Source organism: Canis lupus, chromosome 7 (assembly GCF_011100685.1).
Source record: "Canis lupus familiaris isolate Mischka breed German Shepherd chromosome 7, alternate assembly UU_Cfam_GSD_1.0, whole genome shotgun sequence".
Taxonomy (NCBI): domain Eukaryota; kingdom Metazoa; phylum Chordata; class Mammalia; order Carnivora; family Canidae; genus Canis; species Canis lupus.
The window spans coordinates 31,291,397-31,304,633 of NC_049228.1; the positions used below are offsets into that span (position 1 = coordinate 31,291,397).

A 13,237-nucleotide genomic window follows, 5' to 3' on the forward strand; every position below is an offset into this window, starting at 1 on the left:
AAAGCAAGGGTAACAAAATATAAAAAGATGGTCTTTTCAACAAATGGTGCTGGAACAATCAAACAACCATGTGCAAAAAAAAAAAAAAAAAGGAATCTGTCACACTGTCACAGACCTTAACCCTTCACAAAATTTAACTCAAGCTGATCATAAACTTAAATGTAAAACACAAAACTATGAAACTTCTAGAAGATAACAAAGAAGAAAATCTAGATGACTTTGAATATGGAAACGACCTTTTAGATGTAACCCTATAGGTAAAATTCATGAAATAAATCAGTAAGCTGGACATCATTAAAAATTCTGTTCTGCAAAACACAATATAGCAATAATCGCGCCTCAGATAAACCTCATTGGCTACGATACTGCCACTGCGCAAAGCTTGCAAAACACAATATAAAGGGACACCTGGGTGGCTCAGCGGTTGAGGGTTTGGTTCACGTTGTGATCCTGGGGTTCTGGGATTGAGTCCCACATCAGGCTCCCCCGCAGGGAGCCTGCTTCTCCCTCTGCCTATGTCTCCGCCTATCTCTGTTTCTCTCATGAATAAATAAAAAATCTTTAAGAAAAAAACACAATATAAAGAAAATGAAAAGCCAAAGACAGAAAAATATTTGTAAAAGACACATGTGATATATAACTCTTATCCTATTGTATAAAGAACTCTTAAAATTTAATTTAAAAAATGAATGACCCAATTAAAAAATGGACAAAAGAACTTAAAAGACACCATACCCATTTTTAAATTAGGTTGACTTTTTACTGTTGCATCGTAAGAGTTATTTATATATTCTGGATTCTAGACCCTTATCAGATAAATGATTTCCAAATATTTTCTCCCATTTCTGTGGGTTGTCTTTTTTTTTTAAATTTTTTTAAAATTTTTATTTATTTATGATAGTCACGGGGGGGGGGGGGCAGAGACACAGGCAGAGGGAGAAGCAGGCTCCATGCACTGGGAGCCCGATGTGGGATCCGATCCCGGGTCTCCAGGATTACGCCCTGGGCCAAAGGCAGGCGCCAAACCGCTGCGCCACCCAGGGATCCCCTCTGTGGGTTGTCTTTTGACTTTGATAGTATCTTTTAATGCACATAGACAACTTTTACTGGACTTTTGATGAAGTCCAATTTCTCTCTTTTGTTGTTGTTGCTTGTATGTTTGCTGTCCTATTAAGAAATCAATGCCTCATCTAAGGTCATGATTTACCCTTGCACTTTCTTCTAAGAGTTGTATAGTTTTAGTTCTTATATTTAAGTTTTTTGACCATTCTGAGCTAATTTTTATATATGGTAGGGTCCAAATTCATTCTTTTGAATGTGAATATCCAATTGTTCCAGCACCATTTGTTGAAAGACTATTAATCTTTTTTGAATGGTTTTGGCACAAACAACAAATCAATTGACCATAGATAGTTTATTTCTAGAGTCTCAATTCTATTCCATTGACCCATGTATCTTAGCACTTTTAATAATACATTCATCACTTATTACACCTATGAAACAAAGTTCCTTGCAGGTGGGGGAAATATTTGTATTCACCTTAGTGTTTTTAACACAGCACTTAGCAAATCCTCAAAACATGTTTACTGAACAAATAAATAGTTTACTTTTGAGGCTCCCTGCATGGAACCTGCTTCTCCCTCTGCCTCTCTCTCATGAATAAATAAAATCTTTAAAAAAATAGAAAAAAATAGAAAGCTTCTGTGCAGCAAAGGAAACAACAAAACTAGAAGGCAACCTACAGAATAGGAGAAAATATCGGGATTATTCAAACACTTACTGAACATTTTTTTTTACTTTTTTTTTTACTGAACATTTTGTACAGAAATTTGGGCACCTCAAAGTTGGCAACTGAGGAAAAAGTAGGTCATGAACTCAAACAGCAACAATTAAAGCTCTAAGTGTTGTCAGTTAACACAAAGAAAATGCTCCTGAAAATAGAACAAAAATCACTTTCAACCAGGACATCTAGGAGTGTCCCCCACACAAAGTCTTCTTGAAGGGTAGGTTAATACCTCAAATTTCCTGTAATGAATTTCGAAAAAAAAAAAAATAAGGAGACAGGAGTTTGAATTTCACTAATATGGTTTGGGAGTTTTGATTAGCTTTCAAGAGTAAGAACAGCTTCTTAAGTAAATTCCTGGGACCTATTCTTTTGGTTTATCTGACACATATACCTCAAAAGTACAACACGACCTATAAAATTTTAAAAATGTAAGTTGATTAACACAGGATTAAATTTAGATGGCAGAATAGGACTTAGACACACACCTAAAGCCATGGATGTAAATTATAATTTTAAGCCTTCCTTTCAACTTTACTTCCTCAGCCAGCCAAATTATTGTCATGCTGATTTTTTTTCCCCACAGAGGGAGGGAGGGAGGAAGAGTCCAAGGGAGAGGCAGAGAAAGAGAATCTTAAGCAAGCTCCACACTCCATGCATGAGCCCAGTGTAAGGCTTGATTTTACAATCCTAAGATATTTGGCTTAGGTCAAAGAGTCACTTAGCTGACCAAGCCACCCCTCTGTCATACTGATTTTGAAGAAACATATGCTTTCAAAGCTTGGATATAAAATTTTTTAAAAATCTGCTAGTAAAAAATGCAATATATAAACTTACATTGTGTGAGTTATTTCTTGTTCAAAGATCTGATACCAAAAACAGATGAAAAGAAAAGTAGAAGACAGTGTCATATATGAGAAACAGTCTTTGGAATCAGTTAACAGTTCCTCCAGAATATGACCTAAATCTCTGAGCTGTGTGTGTGTGTGTGTGTGTGTGTGTGTGTGTGTGTGTGAGAGAGAGAGAGACAGAGAGAGAGACAGAGAGAGAGACAGAGAAATGAAAGTAATCTTTCTCTAAGTGGTTATAAGGATTTTACAAGATGATATATATGTTCATAAAGTAGGTACTCAATAAGGTTCCAACATTTCATAATGGTAAGACAGATTAACTGTTTAAAAAGCCTTTCAAAACAGATATTCAATACCTTTATTGTAGAGGAAAAGATTATCAAAATATTCCCAAAAGCACAACTCTGAAATGCCAGTTTTGTTCTTAAAGGACTTAAAAACTTTAATGGTGTTCACACCATACAGTCAGGAAGTAGAACAACCCCACAAAAAAGCAAAAAGAAAAGCAAAAATCCCAAGATCTTCTCCAACCACAATTATTTTTACTATGAAACAGAATTTCCTTACAAATTAAGTAGTTTTTACAGTGGCAACATTTATCATTGATGTGATCTGTTTAATATGACTGTAGTCAAAAGGGAAGTTGGGCTTGTTATTTTTCCAGAAATTGAAAAAAGTACCATCATTAAGATAAGGAAGAGAAAGATTTGTATCCATCTTTTTGGGACATGTAAGGTGAGAGTGCAGTCTCACAGTTGGAGAATTTGTGGCTATTGCTGGAGGAACTGGAGATGCTCTCTAGTAAGCGGGTAATCCCTCTTCCCCGAACACTGCTGTTTTGGCCAGAAATTTTCACCCCAGATGGATAGTCACCTAAGGATATTGGAAATACAAGAAGAGAATATGTAGCAATTTCATGGCTTTATTATAGAGATCCCTCAATTGACTCTTATCCCACTGTAAGCCTTTCATGAACAGGACAGAGATTCTTAGCAAAGGAAAACATTCTCAGAGTAAAAGCTAAAAGGCTGAACAAGAATATTTTTGTTTTTAGCTCCAGAAACCTTAATTGAAGTTCTTCAGGCACTACTTGAAATTTCACATTCCTAAGCTTTTAAATTTTCCTATCTGCCCCAAAACATCACAAAATTATAAAACTATAGCTGCTACAAGAATATCAGACTTTAGTTTTTAAATGCCCTGAACGAAAGTCTGGAGGATAAGTTAAATTATATTAAAATGCTACAAAAATGTACATATTCAAATTGTTTAAGGTGCTAATAATGCCAAATAAAACTCCTAATTCAACAAGATCCTTGTAGCTTCAAACTAATTTAGAGCATCTTTAAGTACCATACCCTGGATCTGATTAAGCTTTAAGGTCCTATACTGTCTGAAGTACATTCTTAGGAAACAGAAGATACTTACCAGTGGGTGGGTTTGATCTTTGTTCCTGATTAGAAGAACTGAAATGAGAAAATCCTGAACTCTCAACCCTTAGCTTCTATAAGTAACAAAAATACAAGGGAAAATAAGTTTTATTTTTTAATTATTGGATCTACTTCAATTTCAGATTATTTTTTATAAAATACTAACACCAATTTTTCCAACATCCAATCAATTTTTGAAGAGTATTGCTGTAAAGTGAAGCAGAAGGTAGTGTTTGGAGGGGAATTACAGGGTTAAGACAGGATTATTTTTAAAGATGAATAATAACATGTATCCTGATAAGAATGATTCAGTACTGAAATGGTAAAAATGCAGGAAAGAGAAGTAAATTGTTGGAGTCATATCTTTGAGGAGATAAGAGAATAAGATCTCAAACATAAATTAGTGTGGAATGGTCTTAGCAGGAACACAGACAATTCATGCATTAAAAAGCAGAATGCAGTGGTAGGAATATGTAGAAAATCTCTTCTGACTGTTTCTATTTTCTCAGAGAAGTAGGAGGCAAGGGTATCAGCTCAAATAAGGATGAGGGAAGAGGTGACTGAATCTGAAGTGAAAGAAGGTGAGAAATAACACTAGGACACTGGGAGAAATGGACAACTGACAGTGTTCCACTAAGGGCTCACCTGAAGTTGGTAGTGCTGTTTAATAAAACTAGTCAGTATGGCAGTTTCTTTTCAGCCTCATGTAGCTTCATGAGTATGGGGACAGAGTAAGTGAAGAGCTAGGTTTAATCAGGGTATTTGTCAACCAAGTTTGATAAAAAACTTGATATTGCAAAAGTGAGTGGAAATAATAGAACAAGGAATCTAAGCTTCCTGGGAAGGAAAGAGGTGATGGGTGGTGGAAAGAGAGGGGTACAGAAGGAGACACAAGGCTGTTGCACTGCATATATGTCAGGGGTACCACTAGGGTCTAGGGCAGGGTAGTGGGAATGAGTACCTGCTGTACACCAGGAAACAGGACCACTGGAGAACAGAAAGTCAAGGAACTAAGAAGTCAGGCAGTTGGAAGGATTACCCATGGGCAAACTGAAACCAAGAATTCAGACAGGAATATTGTTTGATCTCCTGGCTCAGTGTTGCTCTAGGAATGAGGACAACCAACTCAGGGACCTATTGATTCCAAGATGCAGTTATTAGGCACTACAGTCTTTATAGCATAAGATTTAAAGCCTAAAGATTTTAGGGGCACCTGAGTGGCTCAGAAGTTGAGCGTCTGCCTTCGGCTCAGGGCGTGACCTTGGGGTCCTGGGATCGAGTACCGTATCAGGCTCCTTGCATGGAGCCTGCTTCTCCGGTCTCTGCCTCTATGTCTCTCATGAATAAATAAATAAAATCTTAAAAAAAAAAAAAAAAGAATCAAAGGGGGCATAATGAGATTAATTCTGGGGTCTTAATACAATGATGATAGGGCTAATGAGGCAGGGTTTTTCAACCTAGGCATTACTGACATCTTAGACTGGATAACACTTGGTTGTGAGAGGCTGTCCTATGCATTGTAGGATGTGTGGCAGGATCTCTGGCCTCTACCCATTCAGTACCAGTAGCACCCCGTCCATAGCTGACAACCAAAAATGTCTCCCAACATTGTCAAATGTCTCCCAGAGGACACAAAATAGGCCCTAGCTGATAACAACTGAGTTAAAAGGAGAAAGAAGAGTCTTGCTCAGAAATATATGGACAGTCTGGGACATTTATTCTTTAAATTGTCATACATTAAGATGGACTTTTTGGTGTGTATATTCTACAAGTTTTAACACATGACTAGATTTGTGAAACCACTACTGCAATCAGGATATAGAGCCATTCTATCACCTCAAAAACTTTCTTCATGCTTTCCCTTTACAGTTATACCCTCCCTCCAACTCCAAACCCCTGGGAACCACAGATAGGTTATTGTTATTGTTTTGTCTTTTCAAGAATGCCACATAATATTTTGAGAATGCTTCTTTTTTGCTAAGTATAATTAATACCTTTGAGAATGATCCTAATTACTGACTGTGATCAATAGTTTATCCTATTTTGGGGGTTCTCTTTTCACTGTTTTCTGAACTACTTTTAACTAATATTTATTACCTACTATGCTCCAAGGTAGAGTTCTTGGCCGTTTCATATTCAGTCGCATTTAATCTACAACTACTAGCCCTTATTACTATTCTTGTTTTATAGATAAGGAATCAGCACAGAAAGTTCAAATAACTTGCATAAAGTCACACAGCCCATATGGAGTAGGTCTGAAATCCAATTCAGGAATTCTAACTCCAGAGTCTATACTCTTAGCTGCTATGCTGTTAGTAGCATATAGAGGTCTACCAGTAAATAAATTTCAAGGAGGAAATCTCAAGAAATTAATTCCCTTAATTTATTTAGGGAGATTAAATAGCTCTTAATCAAATCCTGAATCAGGTCTTATCCATTTCAAAGTAAATATTTTAAATATTTACATTATTTACATTCAGATATTTAATATTTGGAATGAATTTTGGATATGATTTGTTAAAGACTAACTGCTCATGTTAATTTTCTTAAAACTTCATTAAATATAGTGGAAAAATATACCAGGAAGGAGAAAGATTTACGCAACTGGGTCCAAATGGATTAAGGGGTCTTTGACATACCAGGGGTGCCTGGGTGGCTGAGTCAGTTGAGTAACCAATCGACTCTTGATTTCGGCTCAGGTCAAGATCTCAGAGTCCTGAGAAGTCCCCCATATCTAGATCTGTGCTCAGCAGGGTGTCTGCTCCCTCTCCTTCTGCCCCTCCCCCACGTGCTCTCTTTCTCTCTCTCTTAAATAAATCTTGGGGGGGGGGGGTGTCTGACATTCCATGAAAGACTTTTTAAAAAAATGTTTTTGAAGAAAGAAAGAACCAAAGTCCTGATCTTTAGCTGTTGCTGACCAGAGCCACAGCGAGTACCACATACAGAGTGATCAGTACCTCCTAAAAGTCAGTTCCTTACCTGGTAACGCCCTGCATCCAATACAACCATTTTGGGTGTCACACTATTGCTGGCCTCATAATCTTGAAGTGGTACATGAGTATCTGTGAGCTGGATTCCAAAGAGAGTGGCCAGAGAGTTACTGATGCAGTACCTTCAAAAGGAGGTAAGAAAAGCTGGATATCAGAATCTGATCTAATTCATTCTAAAATGTTCATATTTTTAAAATTTCTAATATAAAGAAAAAGCATGTAAGATATACTGTTCTAAATTGAGGAAAAAAGAAATTTAGAGATTTGGAGAAGAAATGGGTTCAGGGAGCAATACAGCTTATAAACTGATCATTACTGGTAAGCAATACTCTGATTACCAGATAAAATTTCAGGTTCATTTTAAGGGAATAGGATTGAGAGTAAAGATTACCAGAGTTCTAAAATGTTTAAGTCAGGCAGAGGGCAGCAACAGAAATTATACTACAACTTTAAAAATACTTATTTATCCTCAGAACCAACTAACCAGCCATGTAAAGGGACCACCAGAGCACCGAAAAATCTAAGGCTCCAGGTGCTTTCACTACAAAATAAGAAGAAAAGTGTCTATATTTTTTGAGCATCTTAACAATGCTAATGTTAATGGTATTAGCAAATTTCATCTCCTATAAGGAGAACTTTCAGTAAGTGCTTCTGAAGGTTCACCCAAATGGCTCAAGTGATAACTATACCAACAAGTGAGACATGGACAGAATAATAAAAGTAACATGAAGCTTTTTTTGTTTGTTCCTTTTAAAGATTTATTTATTCATGAGAGACAGAGAGAGGCAGAGACACAGGCAGAGGGAGAAGCCCATTGCGGGACTTGATCCCAGGACTGCAGGATCATGACCTGAGCTGAAGGCAGATGCTCAACGGCTGAGCCACCCAGGTGTCCCAACATGAAGTTTTTTTTGTTTTGTTTTTAAAAGAAAAAAAGAAAAAAAAAACCCAACCATTTGTTTTAGAAAAGAATTATGGAAATAGGTGAACAGTGTTTAACCCCAATTTGCAAAAGCAACAGCGAGCAAAATGGCAAAGAATTCAATGCAGAATACAGCATTATGAAGAAACTCTTTTCTCCGACTTACGCAATTTTCTTGCAAACAGCTAGAGCACAGAAGAGAATATCGTTTTCTTCATGCCACTTGCACCTGTACAAAGAAAGGACTTTAATATCCTTAATGGCAGTAGCACTGCTTAAAGGTTTTTATATGCCAGATTTCTAAAATCATTTAAGAAAAACTGACACTATTACTCAAAGATTAAGGTTTCTTAGTTAACAAAAACCAGATTCTTTCAGAAAGACTTGTTTAAATGTTATCTCTTCTGATGCAAATTCATAATGCTATGCAAACCACACATAACTCTACCAGGTAAATTCTACCTTGAAATAAAATGAGTGTTACAGGGACACATTAGTGACTGTGGTTAACATGCACTTGTTCAACATTTGTTTACTAAGTGCATATTATTTACCAAGTATTGATCTTGGCTCTAAACAGTATTGAATGAAACATGTTTAAAAAGAGAGAGAGAAAGAAGAAAACACAGAAAGTCTTGATAATTACAAATGGAAATGATGAACAACATACTTTTACAACGGCAGCCACCATAAATCTGTATCTTTCCACTGAGCAATGTCTATTGAAACTCAGAACAGTACTAACTGCGTAATTCAAAGCTTGCCTGAACCCTAGCAAGAATCATTTAAAAGTTACAAACATGCTAAACACTAAATGTAAAAACTTAGTTATCTACACTTAATGAAAGTTACTTAACTGAATAGAAGACTATCTAAATATGAGATTAATAATTTCTCCCATTGCTTTTCTAAAAAGTCACTCAGTAAATAGGATTCATAAAACTCTTAACTCTAAAATGAAGGCTCAAGTTGAAACTAAGCCTGTTCTTACATATGCACACAGAATCAAGTAATTTTTAAATTCCTAGTTTTGCTCCTTTTCTGGAACTTAAAACCAAGTTTACTGCCTCATATACACATTTCCATTATAGATCATATTTGAAATAAAAGCAATTGAAAAACCAACAATGTATTCTAGGATTAAAAACAAACTCAAGAACAAGCCTATGGAAATCTAACCCCAGGGGAAAAATGCCTCCAACCTACAGTTACATTTTTTAAAATGACGGTGTTTTCATCTCTTTTTACTTAAGTTTTCCTTTAAATTCCAGTTAGTTAACATACAGTGTAAATATTAGTTTTGGGTGTACAATTCAGTAATTAAACACTTACATACATCATCCTGTACTCATCAGAAGTGCACTCCCCAATCCCCATCACCTATTTAAGCCCCCACCCCACCCCATAACCATTATAGTTGAGAGTCTGTTTTTCGGTTGGCCTCCCTTCCCAACCCCTCCCCATAATCTTTTGCTTCTTAAATTCCACATATGATGAAATCATATGGTACTGGTCTTTCTCTGACTTATTTCTTCTTGATTCTCTTCCTCAAAATCACCCCACCAATCCCCCTAAAAATATGAGTGTATTTTCTAGTAAAGGAAGATTCACTCTAAGTATCTGTCAAAATTCAGAACTGCTTTGTATACTTCGTTAAGCTATTAACATTCACTTTGCAATATCAAATCTAGCCCTAGCTTTAACACCTCTTAGATGGGTTTCTTTGATGAAATTCTAAAGTTATGAGGTCACAAGTGAGTAAATCTATCCAACACTCTCATTCACTCAAACGACATGTAGCATAAAGGCCTTGAGACTCCTCTTTTCCTATCTCCAAAGGTGGCAATAATCTCCTTTCCTCCTATTTCAGGACGATTCCTCCTCCTTTTCAAGGATAGCCCAGCCTCTACCTTGCTAAGGAAGCACGATCACCTGGCAGCTACAGAGGCTCTACACTCTAGTCAAACCGAATCACTGGTCTGTCTTAAACAGTTCATGTGCTTTCTGTCCTTTGAGTCACTGGTTCAGGTCGTTTCTACTCTTGGAAGGTCTTCCTTTCAACCCAAATCTCTGCTCAGAGAAATTCTATGCATCATTCCAGCAGAACCAAATAAAAAATTTACCTCATAAGGTAATGCATACATTTTTACTGATGTAATTTCTCCCTGATGTATCATCATCTTCTGAAACACCAGTTATCAGAAATTATCACATACAACTCCAGCATCTTTACATGCTTTATTGCTTTTGTCAGCCAGGAGACACTGAAGCCAAAGAAAATCATGTTGCCCTTTCCCATATTTCCCACTGAATCCAGTTTCAGGCCTTATGTACAAGAGCTGCCCAAGGATTTGTTAAATCAAAAACTCAACAAATTGGGCTAAGAAAAAACTATTCTAAAGTGATATCAATATACAAAATTTCACCCCTTAAAAACTACTATTGCTGGGGCTTCTGGCTTAAAATAAACAAATCTATCTCCTCTTGATCCCAATACTATGAAAACAAAAGTCAAAGAATAAAAACAGTAGCAATCCACAATAAAGGGAAAACAGAAGGAGGCCTCCATGGAAGAGAGTTTAACAAATGTGTGGGATACGGAAAGTAAATGCAGGAGTGGGAACTGAGGAGGAAGTAGTAAATAGACAAAGGAGGTCACAGCCTTCACTCCTCACAGAAACAGCTGCACAGAAGGAGATATGCCTCCTAGAAGTCAAGAGAGACTCTGAATCCATGCAGATATCCCTGGCCAGAAAGCAGAGTAAGACAGGAAGCTGAACTTCTTCTGTACAAAGAATAGTCGAGTTCCCTGACCTTGTACAAAGAAGTAAACTGCTCTTGGAGAACCTCTGGCATTTAGGATTCTGTCTCAGTGTAACCTCTAGCTCCCTCATCTGCTTCCCCTATAGTAAAGTCCAAATAGTTGATAATACCCACTGAATACAGAGCACTTACTCAGCTATACAGCCTGATTTCTAAATATGGACATAACCAAGGACAATCAGACATTCAAAGAAAGCATGCGACATGAAAAGATCAAGACAGGACACAACTCACAACCCCAAAGAATGAGATAATCCAGAAAACCAAAGCAAACATTCCACTCCATCAACAAGTATCCCAATGAGATCTGTGAAATTATTGTATCTATGATCTTAGTTTTCTTCCTCTTATTTGCAACCCAAACCAACAATGATGGAGGCTATGGCAATATGTGTAACATGATAGTAACTGCAGGCTGAGAGCTATTGAGAGCTCCAAAAGTAGCCTCTGCCCAGTTCTAAAATGTCAGAACTTGTCAGGGCTCTGTGCTGGGTCCTCTTCTCTTTATGCCCTCTGAGTGACCTCGTCAATATGCTGTAAGATCCATTACAGCAGAAAACTAGTCTCTCTTCATTGTATTTTCAGGGCCCAGAACAGTGCCTGGCACATAATAAATGAGTGCTGGCATTACCCAAACCTCTCCAGAGTGCTAGGCCAGAACCACCAGCTGCCTCCTTGTTATTTCTAGATCTTACCTCACCAGGGCCTCAAAACATTCTAAACTTGCTCTTCTCTCTCTTCCCCATCTACCCTGAAGTATATACTACAAACCTAAGTATGGTCTTTATTTCTTTTCATTCTCTCTTCCTGTATCCAGTCCATCAGCAAGTCCCACTGGTTTTTACCAAGATGAAATCTACTTAATCCTCTCCATTTCTACTGTCACCTCCCTGCAAGCCATTTCTTGCCTGGACCAGAGGAAAAGTCTAATAGTTTTAGACTATACTTCCTTTTTTGCCTCCTCTCAATATATACATTAAAAGCTCAGGCCATCTTTTAGAAACCTAATCATTCTGTGAATTCCCTGCTTGATAAAATTCCTTCCTGAACCCCCCTAAATACAGAGAACTGATAGTTGCTAAGGGGGGGGGTTCTATTCTGTAGTGAAGAAGGTGTATGGTGTTTATAATCCTTATATCTTCAACCTCACCTTGTGTGTTCTCCCCTTTGCTCACTATCTTCCAGTCACACTGACAACAATTTCCAGTAAACACCAAGCTTTCACCTCCAGGCTTTTGCACCTCTCTTCCCAGAATGCTTTTCTTTACATTTTTCACATGCTTGCATTACTTTCTTGCTTCAGATCTCAGTTTTAAGGTTACATCCTCAAAAAAAGTCTTGACTATTCTAGAAAGTAGTCTTTCTATACACTCTTCTAAAAGAGGAACAATATCCTGTTGATTTCCTTAGCACTGATCACAAAATTACCATTTTATTATTTACTGTATTGTTTCACTTTCCCACTAAAATGTTAACTTTATGAAGGCAGAACCCACATTAATCTTGTTCACCACTGTACCTTTAGCACAGCACAGTGCCTGGGACAGAGAAGATCCTCAATAAATACTGGTCGATTAAATAAAAGCTGCCTTGTTTCATCCATAGGTCATACACAGTAAATTAAAGATAATTATGACAAGAAGAAACCAGGAGAATGGGAGATTTATAAAAATAATAAATATTCTAGCCTTCAAAATATAGCCCGCTTAATAAGATTCCGATATTTAGTCTAACTGAACTCAACTTCACCAATATCTACCCATTTCACTTACCCATTTTTCCAAAAGCTAGAGACATTTATCAAAAATTTATTTAAAACTTTAATGTAAAAGCAAAAGTTTAAGATAGTGTTTGAAATGAGCCCCATCTGCTTATATTAACTGATCCCAACAAGAGCTTCTGTTGGCTACTACAACCCAATCTCCCTCCTAAATACTACATATTGGAATCCTACATTAAGCAGCTCAGAAAAAGGTAGATCCATCCTGTTCAAAGCAGCTTATTACACAGTGCTTACAGTACTGTGTAATAGTTTCATCGTTAACAAAACCCATGGAACAAGCCTCAGTGTCTTATAACAAATCTACCCTTGCTACAGCCTGTACTTATTCAACTGAGCTCAATCCTGTATTTCTTCAATTTTAAAACATGTTTTCTTTTTCCACATTTTAACTGAAGTTGGAATGCATCTTACAATTGAAGGTATTTTACAATTGCTATTGGTCAATCTAGAATTAGTTGTGTTGCCTGAACATGTACAAATTTGCTTGTTCTTGATGATAAGCAATTGCAACTCATTTTAGTCAATAAACCATTTGAAGATTATTTGAGAAAGTATTGGTTTGTGTCTGAATACTTTCTGCTGACATCATCTGATAAGATCAAGAAAGAACCAGCATCAAACTCACAGAAAAGGTAGGTGCCAGTGGCAAAGAAGA

The 13,237-nt window shown here is 36.9% G+C and overlaps 1 protein-coding gene and 1 non-coding gene across 3 annotated transcripts in view; both read right to left on the minus strand.

Moving 5' to 3' along the window:
- Nucleotides 1–241: 241 nt before the first annotated feature.
- LOC119872758 lies at nt 242–383 on the minus strand. Its single transcript, XR_005362782.1, has one exon. It is a non-coding gene; the product is annotated as a U4 spliceosomal RNA (small nuclear RNA).
- Nucleotides 384–3,050: 2,667 nt separating this feature from the next.
- MAEL (maelstrom spermatogenic transposon silencer) overlaps nt 3,051–13,237 on the minus strand; it is a 30,545-nt gene continuing 20,358 nt past the window's right edge. For both annotated transcript variants that reach the window (XM_038542652.1, XM_038542653.1), the window contains exons 9-12: nt 8,143–8,205; nt 7,044–7,176; nt 4,063–4,138; nt 3,051–3,507 (exon numbers count right to left, since the gene is read on the minus strand). In XM_038542652.1, the coding sequence (XP_038398580.1) occupies nt 3,320–3,507; nt 4,063–4,138; nt 7,044–7,176; nt 8,143–8,205 (460 nt within the window). In that variant the 3' untranslated portion in view covers nt 3,051–3,319. The remainder of the gene's footprint in view (nt 3,508–4,062; nt 4,139–7,043; nt 7,177–8,142; nt 8,206–13,237) is intronic.